The 26891-nt window shown below is 38.4% G+C and overlaps 2 protein-coding genes across 2 annotated transcripts; both read left to right on the top strand.

The window, feature by feature from the left end:
- Window positions 1-590: 590 nt before the first annotated feature.
- On the top strand, window positions 591-12735 carry adgrl4 (adhesion G protein-coupled receptor L4). Its single transcript, XM_084953857.1, has 16 exons — window positions 591-878; window positions 1245-1394; window positions 3821-3970; window positions 4272-4421; window positions 4741-4811; window positions 5527-5706; window positions 6116-6299; window positions 7116-7229; window positions 7317-7516; window positions 9000-9179; window positions 9853-10056; window positions 10334-10554; window positions 11051-11117; window positions 11218-11309; window positions 11514-11682; window positions 12194-12735. The coding sequence occupies exons 1-16, from the start codon at window positions 767-769 to the stop codon at window positions 12254-12256; spliced, it is 2307 nt and encodes a 768-aa protein (XP_084809983.1). The 5' UTR covers window positions 591-766; the 3' UTR covers window positions 12257-12735.
- Window positions 12736-15987: 3252 nt separating this feature from the next.
- vtg3 (vitellogenin 3, phosvitinless) lies at window positions 15988-26162 on the top strand. Its single transcript, XM_084953664.1, has 28 exons — window positions 15988-16093; window positions 16531-16551; window positions 16661-16812; window positions 17916-18167; window positions 18247-18408; window positions 18505-18653; window positions 18737-18887; window positions 19032-19189; window positions 20076-20241; window positions 20332-20457; window positions 20748-20966; window positions 21250-21467; window positions 21569-21663; window positions 21766-21890; window positions 21968-22069; window positions 22162-22281; window positions 22377-22566; window positions 22666-22753; window positions 22868-23053; window positions 23323-23413; window positions 23506-23674; window positions 23857-23966; window positions 24055-24129; window positions 24338-24538; window positions 25042-25187; window positions 25341-25479; window positions 25585-25677; window positions 25873-26162. The coding sequence occupies exons 1-27, from the start codon at window positions 15988-15990 to the stop codon at window positions 25669-25671; spliced, it is 3804 nt and encodes a 1267-aa protein (XP_084809790.1). The 3' UTR covers window positions 25672-25677; window positions 25873-26162.
- The last annotated feature ends 729 nt before the right edge of the window (window positions 26163-26891 follow it).

Genomic DNA, 26891 nt, shown 5'->3' with positions numbered 1-26891 from the left:
GCTTAATCACTTCTCTCCAAAGACAAACTCGAAATGTAGCTTCATTCAATGACCTGTTTATGTTACCATTTTACACAATATGACAATTAGTCTGGCAGTGCTCATAGAAATCCAACGTGAACAATAGCCAACTTTATAAATGGAAAATGGTATCTGCGCTGTTTTAGAGGAAACGTGGAAAATCGGGCCTTTTTAAGTGAAAGTCCAAAAAGAAAGACTGTTAATAGAAATTGCAGTGGGACCACTGATAAGAACCAGTCAACACTGGCCAATCAACATTTCCTTTCACTGTGTTTTCTCAAGAGCAGGAACCCTGATGCATTAAACACACCACCAAAGAGTCTGCATCTCAAGTTCAGTAACGTGTGTCTTGGAAAGGATAGCATGTGTAAGATGATACGTGGAAGACACAGCTCTGGAATGTCCGTGTGTGAATTTGTGTGCTAGCGCCTGCGGAAGGGAGGGGGTCGTCCTTCAATGAAGTTAGCTGGTGTTGTTTAGGCCTGTGTTTACATAACCTACTGTATGTGGTCAAGTGAGAACAATGGCACGCAGGCCTCCAAAATGACAACCTAAGACAAAGTGTCAGCAACGCTACGAAAAAGCGACTCAATGCAACTAAAAGTCCTTTTATATTTAGTGAAAAATGGAGGCAAACGTGTCTGTGTGGCTGATGACTCGACCAAGCTGCGTGTTTTTCAAAGCAGATTAAAGAGCAGGACAGGAAGGGCCAGGTTTAAGGAAACAGGAAAACTGATGCAAGGAAATGAACGACGTCACCAGACAGCCCACTGCAGTCTACGATCAAGTAAAATCCAGACACAGCGCAAGTATGGATTCTTTGCTCAAGTCACCAATGAAACTTGTACTTTTGACAGGTACGTGAGCTAATTTATACTCGACGGGTACCAGATGTCTTACTGGGAGACTGTTTTAAATGTATGTCCCTCAGAGGGGTCCGCATTATCAAGTATTATTAGTTTGGAAAGGTGGTTTTGTTTAACATAAATTTTCTCTTCAACTTTATTTCTTTTGGGGGGGTTTAACCGGTTTTTGACAGGTACGTGTTGCTTTTCGGTATAAGTTGAAGTTTGACGGATTACATGACTGACTCTGCAACTTTTAGGAATTTGGAGGTTAACATGTTTTGTTTTTTATATAATCACACGTCTTCAGGAAGGTTTGGAATAATAATGTTGTGGTGTAATTAAAACATACACAGTGTGTCTCTTGTGTCTACGCAGCGTGGCTCTCGAGTCTGATGGGCCCATGCGTCCCCTCTGACATTTGTGTTTCTTGTCACACACTTGCAACATGTAAGACCTTGAATGGATCAAACAAGGCCTGCTACTGTAATCACGGATACACCGGAGACGGAACGACATTTTGCAATGGTGACTACACGCACGCATACACAAATCAACCTTTATATTAAAGAGCACACGCAGCGAGACTGTGGAAGCCTCGACTATTTTAGGAAGCCTTTGTTGCTGTGACTGCGCGTCGTAAACAACAGTATTAGGCCTACGTTTTGAAACAAGCGGGCTAATTGAACATTTTTAGAACATTACACTTGACGGAGCAGAGCATAGATGTGAGGCGTTAAAAATATAACTCTGGGTGGGTTAAAGCTTCTTATGATGGCTCTCGATGGCAAAAACGTTTTTGTCAAAACTTAATGAGGAACAAGGCACTGCTATGGTCATATTATCAGTATAAATCACTGTGACTTGTGCAGCTTTTCTCTTCTGGAACCATTTATCTCTGATTATCTCAAAATAGTCCACAGACATGAAGCAAATTAGCGACCTAAGGATGCTCGTGTGCAAGCAAACAAGATTTATTATTGTAATTCAGCTTAACTCTGGCCAGTTTAGAAAACACAGGCAAAAGGAATGGCTGAAAAAAACTTAAGGTCTGTGTAAGTCATTTGAAGTTAGTTTTCTCGTGTTTCCTGTTTGTGTATGATCGACTCGCTGTGCTGGCTTAAAACAGCTAAAGTTAGGGGGGGAGGTTTTTTAGAGTTTACTTGCCTAAAAAGTTGCCACAGAGTTATTCACCAAGGGAACAGTGTGAAGTGGAACATGTGTCCAGATACAGCTTTATTAGAAGGATTTTAATGGCCTGCATCGCCTACAGTCGGCATTGTTAGTCCTGTTATGTTTCTGGGCTGTTTAGAATTCCTGGAACCCCTTTGGTTTCCTGGCCAAATCTGACCACAATCACCGCTTACATAGTCCAAGGGCCAAAAGTAAATGAAAATGTTAGAGGGGTTTTTTTTTGTTTTGTTAAGGTTACACTGAAGCCAGAGCATTTCAGACGGTGTCAGCTCATGCTTTATTAAATCTGCATTTTTACCAAAACTGTTTGGAAAATTCACATGAAACAAACAACAGTTGTAGATTTCACACAAACAGGAAGAAAAGGGTCATCTTTAATTTTTAAGCAAGTAAGTGATGATAGGAGGGTAAAATGGATCCATAAAAACAGGACATTAAAGTGAATCATGAAGTATGTGGGTGAAAAGTCTGTGTGAGGATGACAGATAAAGGATCACATGTGCTATGGGAGTATTTCCTCTCTGACTATGGTCACCTTTCTCGCTGAAGCAGAGGATTTCCCTTACCGGACAGATTGTGTGCCAAAGGTACAGAGGAGAGGAAGAGCAGAGTGTCCATCATACCTCGACAAGTAAAAACAACAGTGGAAAGTCTTAGCAGGTCCTTGTCAACAAGGGGCGGAAGGTGTGTTTGGAAGTAAAAAAAAAAGCTGGAACAGCATTTTCTATAATGAAGCAGCATCTTCAGCAGTGCTCGGTTAGCCTGGAAAGCAAAATATTTTAGGTAATTTGACTTCCATGAAATCAAACACAGGCAAACAACTGCAAATCAATCACAAATGTGAACTATTTAAACTGCGTGCAAGTTACACCCAGCCAAGGCTTTAATCAAAAGAAGACTAACATCTCTGAGCTTCATCAGCTCCACATCCACACCACAGCCTTCAGGATCACGATCACATTTGGGCATTCCTGAAACAGCAATCATGGATCAAACTTCAGAGTGTACTTGTGTTAAAATGCGCTCAAAGTAACTCAACAACAATGATACTAAAAAGGATCTGGGAAGATGTTATGTTGAGTTTTATGGTTTAATATATAAATTGATATGAAAAAATAGGTTGCTTTTTTTTCCATCCAGTACAATTTCAACAAATTTAGGGGCAAATGCATAAGTTCAAGTTGGTTCTTGAAATTTCCAAAAATGCTGTCTTTGTAGTAATTTTTGTATTATTTTTGTGACATTTTGAGTCAAAAACTTTGCATAGCATATGGTTAATCATGGAGGATTAAATTAAGATTTCATTTTCAAAAAAGTAACTGAGTCTGAGTATTTCAGTGATTTTTAAATTAATGCTGCACATTCAAAGAAGAACTGATTTATTGTTGAAGAGACGGCGCTTTCATTTCTCATTAGAGTAAAATGCATTTCAGCCTCAACACAAACCTGGACTTATGGGAAATGCAGGAAATGAATCTGCTGAGACAAGATGGAAATATAAAGGAATAAAAAGTAGCCTTTTTCAAAATGCTGTAACTTTTAATTTGTAAAAAAACAAACAAAAAAAAACATGAATTTTAATGCAAAGCAAAAATGCAGACTACATCAAACTCCTTTCATCTTTGTTCTGGGTCATCTGTTAACCAGCTGGTTTACCCACTCCATGAGTAACAGAGTAACAAGCTGAATCTACTTTGCTTATTGAGAATGAAAGATTTTGAGCTCATTTTAGCTTTTGTATTTCCATTTCCTCACCACAGATGATGACGAGTGCCAGAACGTGACTAATATCTGTGGGGACAGGGGCCAGTGTACCAACACAATGGGCAGCTACTACTGTAACTGTGTCTCTGGATACAAATCGACAGGACGGGACGAGTTCCTGCCCAACGATGGCACTGACTGCATCGGTAATGTCTGGTTGACCTGTTCAGGATTTAAATATACCAAACTTTGTTTTGATCAGTATCATAAAGAGTTATAAAGTTTAACGAGGTCGTGAGAATGAATTATCAATGAGTAACATGCGTGCAAGAACTGCAGGTCACATATTTGTATTTAAAAAAAACAACCAATTCTTATTTTGAGGTAGGAATGCTGCCTAGACAAACATCTGTAACTGCATTAACTCTGTCAGCGAGCAGCCAACTTAAGGGAACATCAAACTGCTTTGCTTTAATTGAAGCTGAACTCTTCATTTGCATCTTTCAGATATTGATGAGTGCGAGTCAGAACAGGTCTGTGGACCAAACTCAGACTGCCATAATACAAATGGATCTTTCTATTGCACCTGTCAGCGTGATTACATCCTGACTTCAGGCCCTAAGCACTTTCATCCAGAGAGCAAAGTTAGATGTAAAGGTCGGTATGAGGATGGAAGAACACACACACACACACACACACACACTGATCCTTACATTCAAGGACATACATCTCTTTTTTTTAACTTGCTTTCACACATCTACACACAACCCAGACACAGCCATTATTGTGTGTGTGTGTGTGTGTGCACTGTTCACTCGATGCAATACATCGAGTGAACAGTGCAATCCTGAATTGTTTGATGTTTTAAGTAAAGTTGATGATAAAGAGAGCTGCTGTTTTTTCTAAATGAAAGGCAGACTGGCGAAGTCATGGTAGTGAATTAAAGATGCGCTTTTGCAAACTGTTTGTTTTCCAGAGCATCCCCAGAAATACTGCCATGACAACACCGGCTGCATGATGCAGGTTGTCAACAGAACATTGGAATCTGTGAGTACTCCTTTCTCACAATTTTAACCAAACGGGGTAAAAAAGAAAGGATAAGATGATGCTGCCCTCTGTTGGCGAGAAGGAAGACAAACAGAGGGTGGAATAGGAAAACGGCTGAAAGGACTCGAGATTGTTTGATAACAAGGATATGCAACACCAGCCGCTATGATCCAAACGCAACCTGCAGTTTCAATCAGCAGTTTCAGTTTGGACCTGCAGTCCTGCCCCCTACAGGAGAGTAAAGTTATAGCAGGACCAGTTAATGGATGTCATGTAGCACATTTTGTGTTCCTTGTTACAGGAGAATGGGAGAGATTTAATTAGCGTGTGGTTAGGTGATGATTTATGTAAAACTGGCTCACTAGCGTGATAATTAAGCTGAGTGTAATCCGTCGTTCATGAACTGATGTTTATAAAGAAAAGCAACAAAAAAAAAAGAAAAATTCTGAAGGTCATATTTGGGGATTTACTGCATGCAGCTGTGATTAGTTTGAAGTTAAGAGGAGTACGTGAAAAAATCTTTTCAAGTAGTAAAAGCGCTTGACACAATTGCCCCCTTTTGTAGAGAGTCTTCACGTGATTATATATGTGCACACGTGTGAATAGGATGAATAGGATACGTCACGTTTTCATGTAAAGTTTGGTCGTTTCACAGCTGTGATCCAAAAAAACATAACAAGGACATCTATCAATCTAAACATTTCTCTGCCACCAGATGAGCAACCTCACGGAGCCCCAAAGTCTACTGAAAGAAATTGCCAAGCAGACGTCTGGTGAACTTACTTCAGTGGAAGTGATTGCATATGTTGAGGCCTTGAGTAGATCCGCATCAACACTGGGTGCCGCGGAGAAGGATTACGCTGTCAAACCATCTGCCATCAACTCAACTCTCTCAGTAATCTTTGTTTACCATTCTTGTTTCTCAGTCAGCAGTTGGAAGTCTGCCTGAAGTGCAGCTATGCTTTGAACTGGTTTAAGAAAAAGTGGCACTGGTTGCAGCCCATTGCCTTCTTAACAGTTACGCCTTGGAGATACTATTACTTTCTGCTGTCATTTTTATTATTAGCACTTATTATTTTGTTGTTGTCCCAAAGCTGACAGCAAAATTACCCATTAACCAATAATTTTTTAAACACAGTGTAGCTGCTGCTTGTATTTAATGAAAGGCCAAAAACAACCAAACTGATGTAAACATCCCATTCTAATCATACCTAATTGGAAGCATATTGCAGTGCAGACATAACATACATTACATGCTATATTATTGTGCACATGTTATACTCGAAGCAAATCTTTTCAAACAGAAATTAGTAAATGCAGTAAACAACCTGGTGGAGAAGGATGAACTGGTGGCTTGGACCAGAATGAAAGAAGAACGTCGTGAGCATACCATCACCAAGCTGCTGCATGTCGTTGAAGAAAGCGCTCTGTCTTTGGCCAGCAATTACAAAACTCCAACAGAGCTTGAAATCAAAGCTACAGAAATGGGTGAGGCTTTCAGTTAATTGTCACTGTGATGCATTTAATTCCTTTATTTGCTTTAAAACCAGACAGGGCACTCCTACGTTTGCTCGTTTTCACTGTTTAAAAAAAATCATCTGTAAACATAAATGAATGCCATGAATTAATTCACCCGAAAATTCAATGAGCGGTTCAAAAATACAGAAAAAAATTACTGAAGGTATCAAAATACACAAAAGGCAGTTATGAAAAAAATAGTATGAATTTTAATACAATATTAATTAGATATGGTAGTATAATAGTAGGTGTTGCACGTTATTATTGTTTTATTTGAATTTTCAGTCGGTCATTAAATTATTTAAATACTATTCATTTATAATTTTGAACCTCATGGCTTCATTTCACTGTTTTATTTTTGAGAAAGTGAAACACAACTTCACCTTCGTGCAATGTTGAATATTTTTGGGGGGGTATGGGTTCTTTTTTATTTATTTATTTAATATCTGTCCTCCTTTTGTGTGCTTGTTGTTGCTTTGGATCTGTCTCCTTTTTTCTGTTTCAGCAGAGAGATCTTCTTCCAAGTCGTAATCTCTTTTTAGAGCCAAATAACATTTTAATCCACTTTAGCTTTTAGTTTCTTCTTTTCTGTGTCCCAAATAGCTTTCCTTACAGTGTGTTATGATTTGGTTTATTTTGATTGGTGTTTGAACAGCAGTGATAGTTACAGTGTGCCTTATAAGACTCAGTAACTATCACTGGGCTCAGCTCTCCAGTTTGGCGAGGCTTTGAAATGGAGAGGGTTATCCCTGACCTCTTTTTTTTTTTTTTTATCCTCAACCGCAGAAGTGAAACTCTTCACCTTCGAGGCTCATCACACAAAAGCCAAACTGTCTGCTTCCATGGGAGGAGATCATATAAATCTAACACTGAAAGTGAGACCAGAAGAAGACCGAAATGGTAAAGTAGCTTAAAGCCTAAAAGGAAAATCAGATGCAATCTGTGCCAAAAAGAAAAGTTTGTATTAATATATTTTTTTTTCCTCAGGAAGCGTGTCAGTGGTGTTTGTGCGATATGACAGCATCAGTGACATCCTGAAGCCGAGCAGCGACCCAGGTGTCACTGACTACTCGCGGTATGCAGGGACGGGGGAAATCACTGTCAACTCCCAAGTCATTGCAGCAGCCGTCAAACCTGCTGACGTTTACCAACTTGACCATGTCACCTTCACTCTGAGACACAGTGAGGTACAGACTGCACAGAGTGCTGAGGCAGGCTACATTGTTTGCTTTTTTACTTCTGCATTTGTAGAATGTAATGTCAAAACATATACTGTTTCAGAAAGTCGCTGCTCCTGTACACATGACTGCAGCTTTTCTTAAGGGATGCGATTACTAGAGATTTTCATTCATTTTTATTCTCTATATAAATTCAGTCTAATCCTTTTGCTCAATTTGATCAGGGTAAATTAAGAGCAGCGATTCAAAATAGTTTATGTTACTCAAGGTTTTTCATTTCGAAGCGTTGTGTGACAAAAAAGCTAAATACGGCGTTAAAAATAAACATTGCTGCTCACTTTTGTGCCACTTTAAACTTACAGCTAAACTTTCTATTCTGCAAACGAGTCATTTATCAACATTAGCTAATAGGATCTTGTTCAGTTCTCTCGTCAGTATCTCATCATATATATCCTTGTCAGACTGGGGCATTGTGCTTTTGTTGTGAGAAATAGCTTCCTCAGTCCCAGATTGGGTCTGGCAGTAACCTGATAACTGCCAGAGTTTCCATTAAAGTCAAATTTGAACAAACTCACATGGGAGGAACAGTTAGCGCTTTGTGTAAAGTTTTTATGAAATTTTAAGATTTCGCACCGTGTATTTCGGCAATGACCTTTCATTTAAAGGGAATAGCTGAGGAAACGTGACAAGATTATGGAAAAACGTGGGTAATGAGATAAACAGCCCTAAAAATTAATGTACTGGTGTTTTCTTTTAGGATAATTAAAATGTATGAAAAAGTAAAATCATTATTTTTGTTGCTCCCTTGAGTATTAAGGCTAACAAAGGATGAGTTGATTTATTTTTGAGCTGTGAAAATTCTCTGTGAACTGCCTTCTTTGAAGAGCAACAATCAATAATTTGGGCCCCTTTTTTGTGCAGATACTTTTTACTACTGAAGCAGATTTTTTTTCTCCTGTGATGCACGGGATGCTTTTTTCTTGCCTGCACCTTTTAAGTTTTTAAGTAAGGACTTTGAGAGTATAAAATACAAAATTTAAAACGTTGATATACAAACATATTGTACTGGTATTTTCTTTTAGGATCATTAAAACATATAAAAAAGTAAAATCATTATATCAATATATTATATCATTGTAAAATATATATATTTGATACATAATCATTTAGAATAGGCCCAGTGAGCCCAGCAAAAAAGCTCATGTGCCAGTGATTAATGATCTTCCCATTACATTTATTTTACGTGCACTTGCATGTCAATGGCAATATTAACGTGAAAACTTGGAAAAAGCAAAGCTCATAAATAGTGTTAGAATCAATAACAGAACAACAGACCTTCGATGGGCTGTGATGATTTCTCATAGCGGTTTTGATGAGACCAGCTCTGGGATCAGTTTAAGCCCCTATTGATTTGTTATCCCAAAGCAGCGAGCTGCAAAAACTAATAATAACTCCACAGTTAACAGTCTTTGTTCCTCTCCATCCCTTGAAGCCCATAGACACTAAAGCTGATGTGACGAAGTGCGCCTTCTGGGAGTACGAGGCGGATAGCCTGCAGGGCCGGTGGGCCACTCACGGCTGCAAGACAGTCCACGTCAACAGCAATGCGACCACTTGCTCCTGCAATCACCTCACACACTTTGCTATCCTCATGTCCTCTGGGCGAGCCAACGTGAGTGAGCATACACTAAATTACAACAGTGAAATATGGAGCAAGATCAAGGAGTTTTTTAACAGCTTTTTTTCACCAATGTTTCCACGGTTACTGAGGGAGAAATTTCATTTCATGCAAAATAAACACTATGTTGTCTTGTTTTTAAGTCATATATTATTTGCTTGGTGGACAATTAGTCGCCTGTTAACTGAGAAATTTAAATATGTGGATTTATCTGTGAAGATGATGGATATTTCTACTAAATATTTTGAAAGCGCTGCTTTGTTTACAGTAGAAAGATAAAAAATCAACTAAAGCCAAATGCAGAGGAAGTCTGAACAGGTCCTAGAGGCAAGGTGACTCAGTGCACATGTTTGGCATCTATAAGAGATATCCACCCACTACTTTTTGAAACCTTCTCTCACTTTATTGTTGGTTTCAATTCCAATTTAAATTGTTTGGTGAATTTCACACCAACAACGAGGAAATTACTTTTTTTTAAACTGACAACAAACCACTTGCCTATAATATTTGGACCAGTATCGCCCCAGAACGTCTCCAAGCACAACATGCTGCTGTAACTCCAGCCTGTGCCTATATGTTATGCCAAATGATTCCAAGCAGAAAAGACAACAACTCGGCGCTCCATGAAACTGTGAATGAAACGCCTCCCTTTCCATTCGCTTCTCAGCTGGTGGCCCACTATACCATCCTGACCCGGATCACCCAGCTGGGAATGATCATCTCGCTCATCTGTTTGTTCATGTGCATCTTCACCTTCTGGTTCTTCAGTGAAATTCAGAGCACCAGAACCACCATCCACAAGAACCTGTGCTGTAGCCTCTTCATGGCCGAATTCATCTTCCTGGTGGGAATCAACATGTACACGCATAAGGTGAGGATGCCCTTGACTTAGTGAAACGCGAAACATCGTCCGTTTGCCTAACCTGTGACATTCAGCTTTAAATCTGGTGTAAATCTGTTCTTATTTGACTTGCAGATAATTTACTTTATGAAAATGAAAATAGAAAGTAACAGTACATCTCAACATACACATTGAATAAAGATACACTTAGAGTATATGAATACTGTAACACTTTTTAACACAGTTTTATTTAAAATAAAATTGTAAAATCTCTCTGTCTTTCTCTCTCCCGTCTGTTTCTTGGCAGCTTTTCTGCTCTGTGATTGCAGGGCTGCTGCACTACTTCTTCCTTGCGGCCTTTGCCTGGATGTGCATCGAGGGCATCCATCTGTACTTAATAGTGGTTGGCGTCATCTACAACAAAGGCTTTCTGCACCGTAACTTTTATATTTTCGGCTATGGAAGCCCTGCGGTAGTGGTGGCCATTTCTGCAACACTAGGCTCCAAGTATTATGGCACAGATAAAGTGTAAGCTGACGATATTTGCAGCTTTTTTATATATATGTATGTGTGGATAGACAAAGGGTTGTAAAATGACTTCTTCATTTTTCAAACTCATTCAGGAAGCAAGATAAACAAGTTACATTAATTATAAGTACAAGGGGACATAGATTAAATTTCGCCTGGAGGGACATGAAGGAAGTTGAAGATGGTTGTGCCGTGGGGCAGAAAATAAATTCTGAAATGTTTTGGGTACCACAGAGAGCTTGATAAAAAAACCTAAAATAGTAGCCCTGTTGTTTATTAGTGTAAAATACTATTACAAAAGACAAGATAAGTTATGCAAAAGACGTGTTGATTGCTTTTTTTAGGGGGTTTTAGGGGTTTTATCCTAAGATAAGAAAGCTTATGTACAGTATTATTATAATTAACATCAGGGAATTTTACACTAAGGTGGAAATCATAATTTGCTAAAATGTGATTCAAACGTATTAAAATGTTATTAAATATTATTCCATCATAGGTGTTGGCTCAGCACAGAAAACCACTTCATATGGAGCTTCATTGGACCTGCATGTTTGATCATCCTGGTAAAATCATACATCATGACTCACGAATGTGTTCAAATAAGCAAGTAAAGTAATTTTTTTAATAATAGATATTCATTTGATTGTTGTTTTTCCACTAAAGGTTAATCTCTTGGCTTTTGGAGTAATCATCTATAAGGTATACCGGCATACTGCTGTGAAAAAGCCTGAAATCAGCCACTATGAAAACATCAGGTAGGATTATCTTTACTCCCGTTGAGTAAGTTGGAAAAAAGAAGGGAAAAAAAAGAAAGTCAAGTTGTAGGTTCCTTATCTGGTGGATTATTAGGGTATCATGTGGTGCCTTTGCAGAATTAAATTACAGCTGAGTTCTTTGTTGATTGAGAAAGGAGCTTAGCCATGTGCAGGGTGTTTAAATCGGTGCTATCTCCATCTCAGGTCCTGTGCCCGTGGTGCCTTGGCTCTGCTGTTTGTGCTCGGTGCCACCTGGACGTTTGGAGTCTTGCACATTCTCAATGAGACAACCCTCACTGCCTATTTGTTCACCATCACCAACGCCTTCCAAGGGATGTTCATTTTCATCTTCCTCTGTGTGCTGTCCAGAAAGGTAACATCAGCTTTTTGGGTTTTTTTGTTTTTGCTTTTTCCTTTTTTGAATCAAATAGAACAAATAGACCCCAACAAAACACCTTTTATATAGTCAATTGAGAATATTAAGGTGAAGATATTAAGGCTATATGAAAAAAGAAACCTGTGTGTGAGCAAATGTGCATTTTTTTGTTAGGATTTAAGCAACCGAACATGCTCAGTTTGTTTGGGTTTGCCATGTTTTCTCTCTCCCTAGGTGGTCAAATTGAGGCATAAATCTTTCCCTATCAAATATTTAATGAACTGACTGAAACTTTTCCTGTTAGTGTTTTGACAGGTCACAAACTAGTATACTTGTGAAATATATAAATTAGAGTTAAAAGTACAAAATATCCAAGTGAAGGTTTATAAATGTATGAAAACCCTGTAAATATGTTAACAACACTGGCACAGCTCACCACTGTATGGATTAAACATACATTGTATTATATCTAAAGCATATTTCTCTCTCTGTGTGTGTGTCTTTTCAGATTCAAGACGAATACTACAGGCTTTTCAAAAATGTCCCCTGTTGTTTTGAATGCCTAAGATGAATTAATGCAGCCAAAGCCAGACCATCTGCACTTGTATAATAATAGTCTATAGTACAGCTTTTTAATATCCTGTGACTCGTGCTTCCACTTTTGGGAAAAATGGTGTGGGAGGATTTTAGTACAGATGTCTAATAAATTAGAACATGTAGCAGTGGTAGTTTCAAATGTCTTGTTTGCTTTTTAACAGACTGGAATCATAATTATGCAGCACACTTTTTGTTTGATTGTTTGTTTTGTTCCATAAAGTACATAAAAAGCCAAACAACTGCACTGCCTTTTACACAAAAGCAATTCTTGTGAGAGTAACAATAGAATAAAAATAGTTTGCATATGTTCAGTTTAATTGAGTACCTTTACCTTTAGTGCCTTTATAAGCATTACACTCCAAATAATCAATGCCGTGTCCGTCTTTGTTCTCATCTTTTGTTTGAAATTGATTGTAAATTATTAAAATAAATGTGTCAAAGCAAAACTTCTCTGTTTCCCATTTCTTTTAAACCGAAATGCAAAATAATCATTGGGCTTGGTTAATGCATTCATCAGCCTTCTTTGCTAAATAAACACACTGGTAAGTGGACAGGAAGTCCAACATCAATGGCTGTGTGTCCGTCCATGCGCCACAGTAACAATTGGATAGGCCAATGGCCCCATCTAGTGGAGATTATCAGGCACACTCGTTCTTCCATAAACTCAGAGTATTTTTGCATTATTTATCTGCATGTTAAGAAAAAAAAAAGGTTGTAATGAATTAATATGTGTTATCTCCTCAGCACACAGCATTCCTTAACTATCTGTCTCCTAGGCTGTGGGATCTTTTAATGAGGTTAAGAAACGTCAGCCTGGGGTCTAGCAATTAAACACATTTACCAAAAATTTCATTATTGTCTTCATGCTAGTACATTTGCATATATCATGACTCTACTAATAAACTGAACCTCAAACTTTTGAGTGAAACAAACGAAAGTGCTCTATTTTATAGAGCCAGGAAACGCTCTCATGCTGCTCGTTCTTTTCAGAAGTGGGGAAGGAACACTGTATATTGCGTTAATTATTAATGTATAGGACACATTTATTGATTGGAGGGTGCTAGCAAGCTATATCCTACAATACCTATATTACTGAACTAAGAAGAAAGCAGTGTGTGTCTACTACAGCCACCCAACAGTCCTCAGACTATCCAAGAAACTGTATGTCATTATTAAAAGGAGCATGTGGTAAACTCTGGGGCTGCATAATAAAGCACAGGTGAAAGTGGAAAAAAAACAGCAGTTCCTTAATTAAAGGAAGTATAGTAGGGCGAGTTTTTTCATCTTTATTTATTTATTTAATTAAATAATAAATAACCATCTAAATGGTAAAGGTGCTCTCACTGGTGACACAGTAGGCACTGCCCTGGGAAACGTATAAGTACACATCAGGTTTGTGTTTATTTGTTTCACACATGGTTCAACAGAATTTCGTTTCCGACACGCAAACATCATTCCCATTAATATAGCACTGCACCCATGAATGAAAAGGAGCAGGAGGAAGAATAAATTCTTATTGACACCTGCCCCCTATCTGAATACCAAATAGTGGGCACCTACAACCCAAAGAGCACTCTAACATTTATCTACACTTAACAATGCAAAACAAAACAACAAAAGAGTAAAATCAACAGTACACAAAACCACAAGATGGCAAAGAAGAATTGTTCCTTCCACAATTAGCCCAAATTACTTTCGTGTTCTTCATATTGAATTATTGTTTTAAGCATAAAACACATTTTAAAAAGGTGCATATTTGTACAACTCTTGAGATTATCATGGAGAGAGCTCCATATTCTTATGCCTATAACTGTTGGACACATTTGCCAAACTGATGCTTACAATAATAATAATCCTTCTACTGTTCCTGAACACAATACAAATAAACTTTGTAACTTAAGAGGTACTTTATTATTATTTTTTGCCTTGAACATGATTAATAATGTCTGTAAGGTCACTAAATCTTCTAACTTCAACAATTTCGATTTTATAAACAGATTATTTGTATGTTTTCTATATTTAACATTATGAATCATTTGTAATATGCTGTAGAAAATGGGAGCAAGCAAATCTTATATCTGTTAGTGTTCCTCACGTTAGCTCTGCAGATCTGTTAAAGCTTATGGGAATAAGGAAACACAGCAAAGAGACCTGAGAAGTCCCTCAAACGCTGCACTGTAGCAAGTGTTGTTGCCTGTGTCGAAACCCCTGAAGGTTTAAAGCTAATAAAGTTTGGAGCCAGACGTCTGTGACTGACAGGTAGATCTAATATATCAGTCTGCTAGGCGTGTCTGTGTTAGTGCTCTTTTGATCATTTTAATAGAGAAAATAATATAAAAATTACAGCTTTTTATTTGTTTAATTGTACCATATACAAAAAGTCTTTGGTCCAGTATCTATTTCTGTTTTATTTGCAGGTATATGTGCATCTGTCCAACTTGCTAGACTCTTGACAAGCCTGCCAGTTGTAGCTGATAACTGAGCACGTAGCTCTCTTTCTAAGTATATTTACTCGTCTGGCTCAAAAAAAACAAAAAATCCCCAGGGTGATGTCACGGTGGCCATATCCCGTTTATGAAGTTTGTGACCTTAACTAGAACTTTCATCATTTTTCTTATTTTTAAATGCACCTATTTAGTCTTAAACGCTGAAACAGTAGGATATTTTAAATCTGTCAGAAGACATATGGAATATAATTTTTTTCTGTGATTTTGGTACAATGTTGCCATTTTTTATTTCATTTGAATCTATGATTGTAATTGCAATTGAATTTAAAACCATAACTGGCTACCACTCAAGTGTGTTAACAAAAATTATTTAAAACAAGTTTGCAAGCTTCAAGACAAAAATATGATATTCCATATCACCCTAGAGGTGAAATAAAGACTGGGTGTGATTGCACAAGACAGACGTGCATTGTGAAATGTGAGCACGACCCTCACATTTCAGACAAACGTATCAGTTGATTGCTGCTCTATGTCATCAGCCTCAAACTTCACATACGAACGGGGATGTTTGTTAACCCGTTTAGGCCAAGGCAGAATCTTTAAATCTGTAATGAAGAGCAGCGTGTGTGTGTGTTTGGTGTATTATGAACATATTTGAAAACCAAGCGTTTCACTGATGTCTAAGAAGTAAAAGCACAAACCCGGGCAGCAAACAGCTTTCTCCCTTTACTTGAGACACGAATCTCACTGCATATTTCTTTTTTGGCTGAGCAGCGGAGCTTTGAAAAATGTGTTTATTTCTTCTTCTGAATGATGAAACATTTACATTTTCACAATGTTTATCTGTGATATAAAACATATAAATAGGCTTTAAATATATAAATTATTTTTAAGCCAACTCAACTATTTTTTTAATGTAGGTAACCCACATTCACAACTGTTGTAAAATATTCAAAAGGATAACATTTATTTATATATAATGCTTTTCTAAAGACACACCAACAGACTGATTTTGGGCACTGGGGTATCTCGTAAAAAGACACTTTGACATGCAGACCAGAGAAGCCGGGGATCAAACCAGTGACCTTCCCATTAACGGACGACCTGCTCTGCCCCTTAAATTATCTTTGACATATCATTTGTGTCGCTCTGACAGCGCCACGGGTCAGCAGGGCCTCACTTCAGAGAGTGTGTGTTTATTTTATTATGTTCTTTGGCCTTATCACACGTCTGATGTGCTCTGAAGGATCAATGAGTAATGACAGCTCATGCATATAAAAGGACAGCTCTGAAACCTGATCTCCACTCCTCTCTCACCATGCGGGGTCTTGTCTTCTTCCTCTGTTGCCTTGTGGCTCTGGCCAGTAAGTATCATTCACTCAGTTCTACTTGTAGGAGGATAGCACCCCAAAACTTAATAATCTTCTAACTTCTCTTGAGAAGTTTGGGTAAGAACATCCAAAAAGTCCCTGTGAGTGTCCTTTATAGAATTGTTGTACTGTCATTGTCAGGATTCAGGTTTATTCAAGCAAATACTTAATACCTGGATAAGATTAGAACAGAATAGAATACCAATTGATTTAGTTGTCTCTGCTAACGATACTGGACTATTCTTCTGGAGTGTTCAGATTAAGTGTTTATTAGATGCCATGTGTGTCTTTTAACATCTTAGAAAAACACTGTTGTTACTCTAACAAGATGCCTGATTGTAGCATTGTGTTTTGTAGCATTGATGTAGACTCATAGTGTACCTTACAGTGTGTTATAATGCTAACACTATGTTTGACTTTCTTGCTTTTAGCTTGCCAAGCTGCTCGTTATGGTGAGTCTTTTTCCTTAATCTTAATCATAAATCCATCATATAATAATAATATTCTCTTCCAAATGCTTTAAGTTAGATGGTATTTAACTTTAATAAAAACACCTTTCAGATCTCAGCCTGAATCACAGGAAAACCTACGAGTACAAATATGAAGGAGAAGTGAAATTTGGATTCGGCAAACCCAACCGAGCCGAGTCTGGCGCGAGGATACAGTGCAACATCAAGATCTCTGGTGAATCTCCACAAGCATTCATTCTTCAGGTGAGAGTCCCAGCAGACAGTAATATAAATCCACACACTGGTTACTTAAAGTTATAAATGATGCGCATTTCATCTTTAGTAGGCTTGATTACTGTAACAGCATCTTTACAGGTCTACCTAAAAAATCAGTCAGACATCTACAGCTCATTCAGAACTCTGCTGCTCGAGTCCTCACTAAGACCAAAACAGTGGACCACATCAGTCCAGCTCTGAGGTCTTTACACTGGCTGCCTGTCCGTCAGAGGATAGACTTTAAAGTTCTGATGCTGGTCTATAAAGCTCTGAAGGGTTTAGGACCAAAATACATCAGTGACCTCCTGACCCAGTATGAACCTTCCAGATCAATCAGGTCATCTGGATCCGTTTTTTTATCAGTTCCCAGAGTCAGAACCAGACACGGAGAAGCTGCATTCAGCTTTTATGCTCCATATATCTGGAACAAACTCCCAGAAAGCTTCAGATCAGCTGAAACACTCAGTTTATTTAAATCCAGGTTGAAGACTCACCTGTTCTCAGCTGCATTTGAATAAAACACAAAATCCAAAAATTTCAAAACTTACATTTTAACTACTGATTTTATCTACTGTTCCTTTTTTTCATTTTAAATCATGCTTTTTATTTCTTTTTGTCTTTTAATGTCTCTGTAAAGCACTTTGAATCACCTTGCCATTGAATTGTGCTATATAAATAAACTTGCCTTGCATACACAGCAACACAATGTTGGACAGTTAATTTGAAACTTTATTTATAAATCCACCGAATAAACATTATGTAATCATCACTATAGATTCTTCAGAGGTCAAATGAGTAGACACTACTGAGGCTTCAACACCCTGACAAAATGATTTCTTTAAGACATTAAAGCGGTTTCTACTCTAATTTCAGTGATGTTTGCACACCTACAGCTGTGCGACGCTGGCTATGTTCCAGCATCTTTCTGTCTTCTGCTTTACAATGTTATAACTACAAAACTGTGAACTTGTAAGCTAATAATACTACATACACATGACAATGTCTGCACACTTTTGTAGGGTCACACGTTATTCGATGTGTTTTGTTGCTCAAATCTGAAAAATATTAATTTTTTCTGTTCGGGCTTCAAGGTTTCAGACGTGACCTTCGCAGAGCTCAATGGCATGTCAGGGAAAAGTGATTTCAGTCAATGCCCCAAGCTCAGTCAGCGTATTGCTGCCCAGCTTGCCAAACCTTTCAAGTTTGAGCACATCAACGGCCATGTTCGGCAAATCCAAGCAGCTCCTGACGTCACTGAGACCACTGTCAACATTGTGAGAGGGATGCTGAGTTTCTTCCATGCAACTGTCAAGACCTCACCAACTGTCTATGAGCTGGAGGAGGTAAGTCATTAGTTACTGATTTTTTTAGTCTACATCATTAGTAAGAATGTCAATAACACAAGTTTTATTTTGCGTGTAGGTTGGAATCCATGGAGTGTGTCAGAGCAACTACGCTACTGAAATTAACAAGCAAACAAACAACATGAACATCACTCAGGTTGTGGATATCGACAACTGCAGAATTAAAGCAGCAATGCAAAACGGAATGGCCTCTGCTGTCCTCGACAAAGAGTCCAAACAGGTTTGTTTGTCTCGTCGTAAATGCAGCTGATTGTGCGATTTTAAATTAAATCCAGCAAAATCATCTCTGTTTCTGTTTGCATATGCTCCAATCTAGAGAGGAGAATCTGTGATTTCCACTATGCAATACCTTTACACCATCCAACCAACAGATGAGGGCGGCATGGTCAAAAGTGCTTATGGCCTCGAGCGACAGCACTTTAGTCCCTTCAATGTGAAGCGCGGTAGTTTCAGAATGGAAGCAAAGTAAGACAAGAAGGCATCTGCATGTTATACCTGCTAATTAACTTTAGCTGCTGCATAACAAATAAAAAAACCTTCTCCTGCAGGAAGGAAATGGTACTGATTCGTGTGAGTGTGGGAGGTAAACCTGCCAACGTCGGGCAATTGCAAAACAGGGGCGACATTGTGCACAAATTAGTGAACTCCAACGCTAATATCCCTCTTGTGATGCAGGACCTCGCAGAACCAAAAGCAAAGGTAGGGATCAACTGGTGTAGCAAAATTTCCACCAGAATACAACAAAAAGAGTGAAATCCTTCATAGTTAAACAGCTAAAATCAAGAATGACTGATGAAAATCTCTTTTTTAACCTATAAATCTGTACACTGCTCCTGATTGCAGGCTGTTAGAATGATCAAACAGTTGGCTGAGGATCATAAAAACCAGATTAAGAAGGAAACAACTGAGGACACCTTAAAGGTGTATCAGCTTTTGCGAATGCTTCAGGACAGGGATTTGGATGAGATGTGGGTGGAACTGGCAAGAAACAATGAACACAGGTGAGTGTTTGTGAGGTGATTACAAAAAGTAATAATGTAGCAATTTTTTTTGCTTTTTTTGTCCAAAATTCATGGATAACAATAATGTCTGATAAAGAGCTTGCACATACTCGTTACAGAAACATTAAAATATATATTCTTGGAAATACCAAAAGTGGACAGCTGAGACATAAACCCTCTGTCGGGTGGTGGTCAGATACATTTGTTATGCACTGAATGCACTGTGTAATACAATTGTGATTCAACAAAATACTACTTAGTTATACTACTGCTACTACTTTAGTTATTAGTTTTTCAATACCTATTTAATTGGAGTTTGGAATTTAATGGAAATTCATCTGCACTGACAGACATATGTGTAAAACTTGCTACATTTTCATGCTTAAAGGCACTAATACTCGTTGAGTATGCTCATTTGAATGAATGCGGTTGATGGTGTTGTAAATACAGCCTCTAACACGGGATTTACGACAAACTTTATGAGTAAAGCAGCAATAAAAGTATCACTATTAAGTTATTAGTTAACTTTTTGTGAATATCTTTGTACCCAGTGAGATCACGTTTTGTTAAAGCTCAAAGTGAGACTCTTTTACAGATAACCTTTAAAAAAGCTTTTCATTATGAAGAAGAACATTTTTCGAGGCTACCTCTGAAGTCTGATGCTGATCCACTTCAGCTGATTATCCTTCGACTCAGTTCAGGAGGGATTTAGTGCAGCGCATTAACAATGAGGAATAGTTTAATATTATGCAAGGCAGAAATGTAACAACTTAAAACCTGCTTTTAATTAAAACCTTATAAATATTTTTTGTAACATTTGAAGGATAATCTTTATCTGAAGTATTTGTATAATTAGCTCTCTTCTCTCTTCTTTTTCACTTATTAGACGCTTTTTCTTGGACATGGTTGCCGAGATCAACGACGACAGAGTCCTCAAATTCCTGAAAAAGAGATTTCAGGCAAAAGACGTGTCTGCAAATGAAGCTGTGCAAACCCTTCTGATAGCTATGAATCATCTCCAGCCCAGAGCCGAGCTGGTTGAGAAGGCTAAAGTGAGTTAGCAAACCTGGATGGTGATACCATGTAACAAACAAAAAACAACAACAAAACGATCACCTAAATGACATGTCGATCTTTCGCAGGAAATAATGAACATGGAATTCATCAAATCCAATCCTCTTATGTGGCCTGCTGCCGTGTTTTCTTTTGGCTCTCTGGTGTACAAACACTGCGCATATCATTCACCATGTCCACAAGCTGCTGTTCAGGTATTCATACAGCAACAGGTGTATGCTATGTAATGAGAAATTATCTGTGCAATGGAGTGTTAAGGTTTTGAGATAACTATTTAAGTAATATTTCAAATTTAACTAGAAAAAATCATTATGAGCTTAATATTGAAATAATACTACTTCAAGTACTATTTTCCCCCAAATTAACCATTATAATTAGAAAAGATCTGAGATTACAGTCGAGATCATCCATGTGTAAAATGATAAAGCAAGTCAACAAGCATTTTTGAAAAAAAGGTTAAACATGTATTTGTTGTTTTAACTAGCCACTGCTCGACCTTGCCAATGAGGGCCTGAGAAACCACAATGAAACTAAGATGTTCATCGCTCTGAAAGCTCTGGGCAATGCAGGTCATCCAGGCAGCATTAAAACCATCACCAGCTTCCTCCCTGGAGTTGCTGCCAACCCCGTAGATGTGTCGTGCCGTGTGCAGAGCGCTGCTATGCAGGCTTTGAGACTGACAGCTCGCAGAGATCCCCACAACGTAAGAACATTACATGACATGCAGTTGTTGTTGTTTTTAATATATGCAGATAACTTGCGTTTAAAATGTCACATTTTTGAGGTCAAGTGAAGTATTTCGTTCTCTTAACTTAGACCGGTAAAATCAAGTGGAAAGTGTCTTCAGTTGTCTTTCAGGGTTCACTGAAACTGAAAAGAAACTGTGCCAGAACGTAATAGTTTTTGTCCTAACAGTAGCTGGCAAATGTGTGAGCTTTGACCATGGATTCCCCAACAGCTGATTATTATATTGCTTATGTTTTCAGGTCCAAGAGATTGCCCTGAAAGTGTTCCTGCAAAAGAACTGTGCCCCTGAGACAAGCATGATGGCAATCATGGTCATGTTTAACACAAAGCCATCAGCGGCTCTTGTCTCCACACTGACTGCACATCTAGAGAGAGAAAAAGACATCCATCTCGCTAGCTTTGCATACTCTTACTTGGAAAATATAGCTAGATCCAAGACTCCAGACAATCACAATCTGTGAGTATAACAATGAAAAAAGGGGGCTGTAGCTTTATCGGTGTTGCTTTTGCTGGTATATTTTACATGATATCTAATTGTTTTTGTGTTTTCTGCTAAAGTTCAATTTACTGCAGTCTGGCTGTGAAAAGCCTCGCTGCCAAATTTGGACGTCTTAGCTACAACAGCAGATCATTCCGAATGGACATGTTTGATGGTGGGTTCAAGTTCACCAATAATTAGACCACTTTTGAGGACTTTAAATAAATACATTTACACTCACATATAAAAATGACCATTTTTGCTTTTCCAAATGCAGATGATTTACTGATGGGGGCATCTGCTTCATTTAATATGTTGGGAGGTCCAACAAGCGTCTTGCCCACTGAGATCATATCACAACAAAAGTATTTTGCCATCGGTAGAATTATGAGGCTAATGGAGGTACAGAGTCATATAATATCCTTCAAATAACGTTTCCCAAACACAAACTGTAATCCTGTTATTTCTTTTGATTCCAGTTTGGTATCCGTGCCGAAACACTCAAGCAGCTGTTTGGCCCCAGCATTCCTGGATTTAAAGGCGATTTTAGCTTCAGCGACTTTCAGGCCATTTACAATGTCGTGAGTATTACATCAAAGACGTCAAGGGAAAAATATCAGCTGTACTATGACGCCAATTGATGTGGGTGTCCACTGTGTCGTGTCATTTTCAGCTTAAAAACTGGGAATCGCTGCCAAATGATGAGCCGATCATTTCTGCCTATTCACGCTGGTCTGGACAAGAGTTTTTCTTTGTAAACATCAAGAAGGATCTCCTTGAGTACATCAAAGCGGTGAGAATAAATTGGCAGAGACATTGCTGATCTATTAAAGACACATGATGCCTTGATACCTCTTACAAGATGCTGTCCTGTGATTTTGCATGTAGGCTGTTAGTCCTTCTGCACCTAAAGGAACCCCTGTGTGGGCTGCCATTGAGCAATTGCAAAAAGGACTTTCATGGCATTGGACGAAGCCTTTCTTGAGTATTGAGGCTCGTTTGTTGCAAGCTACCACCCTGGGTTTGCCAGTGGAGATTGCCAAATATTATCAAACAATCACCGGGATCACCATTAACGGTGAGGAATAAAACCTTATAACAAATGGCAATCACATTTGTTTATTATTGAAAAATGTACTTGGGCTAAACATTTGTGCTTCTTTATGTGTGTCTATAGCTAAAGCTGCAATAAGTCCACCACAAGCTCAGCATCTCGGAGACCTGCTGAATGCAGATATTTCACTGGAATCTGAGGGTGTCATGGGGTAATTTAAATAGATAGATACCCAGTGTATTTGGCAACTATCATCAGTATATGCGACAAACAATTTGTTTTGGAGGTGCAAACACTAACTCTATCATTACACTTTTTATTGTAGATTCACAAAAGATTTCTGGATTTTCCACGGGATCAACACAGAGCTTTTCCAGTGCGGTTCAGAGATGAAGAGCAAAGCTCCCGTTGAGCTGCCATTGAAGCTTTCTGCCAAGCTCAATGTTGGAAAAGGAGTTTTGGAACTTGACATCCCCGCTTGTAAAAATGAGTTTGAACTCATTTCATTCAGGTATGTCAAGATCATGATGTCCCTCTACAGCTCTAAATACATTTACTAGATCAATTACCAACCACTCTCATTTTTTCTTTACTTTAGTCACTGCAGTGTGATTCCTTTTACTTTATATAAAATGGTCACTCCACTCCAGCTCACACTGGAACTCACAGGAGCTAAAACACAAGAATGAGTGCTTTTCATTCAGTGTACTCCTTTAAAATCCGAACAGATTCATCAAGAAGCTAAATGTACTAAATAAATCCGACATTTCCATTTTACAGCTCCAATCTGTATGCAGTCTCGAGGAACATTGGAAATCCAGAATCTCCTAAAAGGACACCAATGATACCTGATGAATTTAACTCCCAACAGGTACAGCCAACACCTTTGGAAGATTTCTTTCATTTATTGAAAACTGGCAACAACTTCTTCTTCTTCTTGATTTTTGTTTTTCCTTCAAACAGCAGCCAACACCAAACAACTGGTGGCGAAAGGCAAATATGTGTGCCAAGAGCAGCATGTATGGAGTGGGTGTCTGTGTGGACTATGACATCAGGAGACAGTATTTTAACAACGAATACCCCCTCTACTCTATAATGGGATTCACCCATGCGGCCATCAGAGTAGTCCCAGGTATACACAGCAAGTTCAGTGCAGCATAGGCACAGATGACCTTTATGTCGTGCTTCTTCACTCACATGAGACACATGAGACTACTACTTTTAAATGTCTTTTTCACACATATAACCAACAAGAAGGCCTGTGTTAGGTTATAAAGGTATCCTGTGCTCATGTAACCTGATGCACTTTTTTAGCTGAGGCGACCAAACCTGTGGAGAAAATCCGCTTGGAGGTTCAATGCAAACCCGCCAGTCATCCATTGACCATCCGCCATCTGTATGAGACTATGAGGAGGATTGCACAGGTATTTGAAGACTTCTGTAACGTTACATGTGCATCACCTCTTCCTGTCTTTTATCATTTAAAATTTTGCTGTTCCCATGTGTTTACAGGAAAGATCCCAGGAGCAATCAAATTCCGCATCAAATGAACGAGAAACCCGTAACAGCCAAGAAATCATGATGGATGTACGTTAAATAGGCCAAATACAGAGTACTCTGCATTTTAATCTGACATGCACTAAAAATAATATAATATATGTGACAGATATGTATATATTGACACTCCCCTCAGCTTTATTTCATCCATCTACAATAATTCACACTCACTTTGGTATTACTATAAATTTAAGACATAAGATGATTAATATAAAGTAAGTACTGTCTCATATCTTAGGCCACAGCACCTCAGCCTGTGGTCAGCATCAAAGCCATTGCCATGAGTGGTAACCAGAACCTTGAGGGTTTCGATGTGACCCTGTACAACCCATCTGAAGGAGACACTCTGAAGGCCCAAATGATCGTGTCCTATATAGGAGACGCCGCCAACTGGAAGATGTGTGTCGACGCTTCTGCACAGTCTCCTGCAAATGTTAAGGTAGAAAACCTATGAAAGCAAGACTTTCTTAGTGATTTATGTTTAATTTGATGTGTAAACTGCAAGGACTTCATTTAATGGCATGGCGTCAGCAGTTAATGTGTCCTGGTCACAATCATTGTCTCAGTAACTAAGGTTTGGCATGTTTTTTATTCATGTCCACGGCCTCCTTAAATCACTGGGGAAAATATTCCTTAGCAACATTTTAAAAAAAGGCTGGTGTAATTATGTTCCCATATTTCTGCTCTCTAGACAATAAAAAAGAGTAGTTAATAAGCAATGGCTTGCTACTTGGAAAAGTTTTAAAGAGTAATATTACAACAGTAGCAGACCTTTAAGCTGCTGAACATGTAAAAAGCTTGGAGTAGATAATGATGTCCTTATTTTTAATAACATACTTTTCCTTCTTTTTAAATGTGTCATATTTTTAAAAGAAAGCGCTAAAGCCATGTGTTTGTTTGTGGAGTGGTGCTTCAACGTTGATCCGACTGTGTTTGTTCTAGGCAATGATTAGTTGGGGAGCTCAATGTAAGCCCTACAAAATATCGGTGATGGCTGCTGCTGCACAGTCCTCTGCTTCCAGGCCGACACTTGAAGCCAAAGTACAGTGGGCCAATGTGCCAGAAGAGTTGGTGAATTACTGCTCCAGGTGAGTTTCTATAAAATGTCCAACTTCTACCAAGAAATAAAAGCTGTGACAAGTTAAATGATTATCATGAGGAGAGAAGATTTAACATTCTTATCACCTTCTCAACCAACTTCCTTGAAATGTTTTTGTGTTAATGGATTTTATCCATTCCAGAATGGAAAGATACATCCCAGGCATGGCTTTGCTTTACAGCTTCAACCAGACATGTGAGAGCAATGCCAACCAGGAGGTTTCTGCATCAATTGTATGTGCCTCATCCGACAGCATTGATGTGACCATCAAACTTCCAAAGGTTTGACAGGAAATATTGACTACATACGATTATATATATATATAAACCTTCATACACTGTAGCTAATCATTCACTGATGTGTCCTTTCTTCTGTTTCATTAAAAGTATACAGTCGCTCGTCAGGCTGTTCCACTTCCATTTTCATCTACCAGTTTCCGTCTGGAAAACACAGAAAGAAACGAACAAGCCTAAAAATGTGTAAGCAAACGAAACATGTCTGATTAGGAAAACTGAGGGTTCACTGTAATCGGCTGAGTCTTTTTATGTTAATCCTTATGTGTTAGCATTGGTCTCTGTGTTTGTGTGTGTGGCAGTTGATTCATTTTTGTGAAAAGAACAAATGAGGAGCTGTGCCATTTTTGCTTACTGTCTAAAATCTGTTTTCTGTTGCAGAAGGACATCAGAGCACAGATGGGAGCCAGATGCCTCGTCTCACAGTGATAACAGCGCGACCAAAAGCTCACCACAGTGATGAAACTGAAGAGCATGAAAAATGTATCAGCAATCTGTTAGATGTCACCAGTTTGGAAATAACCTGTAAAGGTCCTGATTTATTAATTTGAATGCATGTTATTATTTGAACACCATCAACTGAACTGTGTGAATTCGTACCTACGAGTACGCCCACTGTGCTTGAGTTACACTTTGTTTTTTCTGATTCTGCTACAATAAATGTTTGTGCATCCAGCAATGTGTCGAATCTTTTTTCTATTTCTATTCTATTTGTACATTTAAGTGGCTAAACTGTAATTACACAGTAGCTGGAGCTCCTCTGTCTCTTGATTAAATGTAATTAGCAATATAACCGAATAGCTCACATATGCCATCGCAGTAACGGAGGCATAATCCACACTTATTGAGACGGCTTTCGGCTAAGTAAGAGTGCAATGAGCAGTACTGATGAAATCCCTGGAAATCTTCTCTTTTAAATTAACTTATAGTTAGAGTCTTAACCATATTTGATAACAGCTGTGTAGCCTCTCTGGCTTTGTTTGAAAGAGCAACTTGAAACGCATTATATAAGAAATTATGCTCATCATTATTCCTTGCATCAGTAAGGCCTCCTCAGTATTGGGGCCCGATCCTTCAGACTGTGATATAGCTTTTTCCCGCAAGCCATCAGCCCCCCCCCCAGGTCACTTTACATGTCAATTGTACATTTTTGATTGTTATTAACCCTTATTTACCTCACCTGTATATTTACTCCCCTTACCTCAGTCTTAAAGTGTATGTTCATTCTTACTCTTCCTATATTTTACACTTAATGGAACTGGAACCTCGTTGTCTCGTCTCTCTATATACTGTGCTGTATAGCAGACAGTAAAGTTTACTTTGACTTTGAATAATAGAAGATGATGTGAACAAAGCAGAAACCCTAACAAAATTAGCTGGTATGTAAGGTCCACATCATG

Source organism: Perissodus microlepis, chromosome 15 (genome assembly GCF_051167445.1).
Source record: "Perissodus microlepis isolate ML-2025 ecotype Zambia chromosome 15, ASM5116744v1, whole genome shotgun sequence".
Lineage (NCBI taxonomy): Eukaryota > Metazoa > Chordata > Actinopteri > Cichliformes > Cichlidae > Perissodus > Perissodus microlepis.
The sequence above is the reverse complement of the archived record's forward strand: the minus strand, read 5'-3'. Positions and strand labels throughout refer to the sequence as shown.

What these genes read in the sequence shown, in the direction of transcription:
- adgrl4 (XM_084953857.1), top strand. Translation starts at nt 767, where the DNA reads ATGAACGACGTCACCAGACAGCCCACTGCAGTCTACGATCAAGTAAAA. An exon ending in TGTCCTCTGGGCGAGCCAAC is followed by an intron (nt 9,180 to 9,852) that starts GTGAGTGAGCAT and finishes TTCGCTTCTCAG; the next exon opens with CTGGTGGCCCACTATACCAT. An exon ending in TATTATGGCACAGATAAAGT is followed by an intron (nt 10,555 to 11,050) that starts GTAAGCTGACGA and finishes ATTCCATCATAG; the next exon opens with GTGTTGGCTCAGCACAGAAA.
- vtg3 (XM_084953664.1), top strand. Translation starts at nt 15,988, where the DNA reads ATGACAGCTCATGCATATAAAAGGACAGCTCTGAAACCTGATCTCCAC. An exon ending in CACCGGGATCACCATTAACG is followed by an intron (nt 22,567 to 22,665) that starts GTGAGGAATAAA and finishes GTGTGTCTATAG; the next exon opens with CTAAAGCTGCAATAAGTCCA. An exon ending in TGACCATCAAACTTCCAAAG is followed by an intron (nt 25,480 to 25,584) that starts GTTTGACAGGAA and finishes TTTCATTAAAAG; the next exon opens with TATACAGTCGCTCGTCAGGC.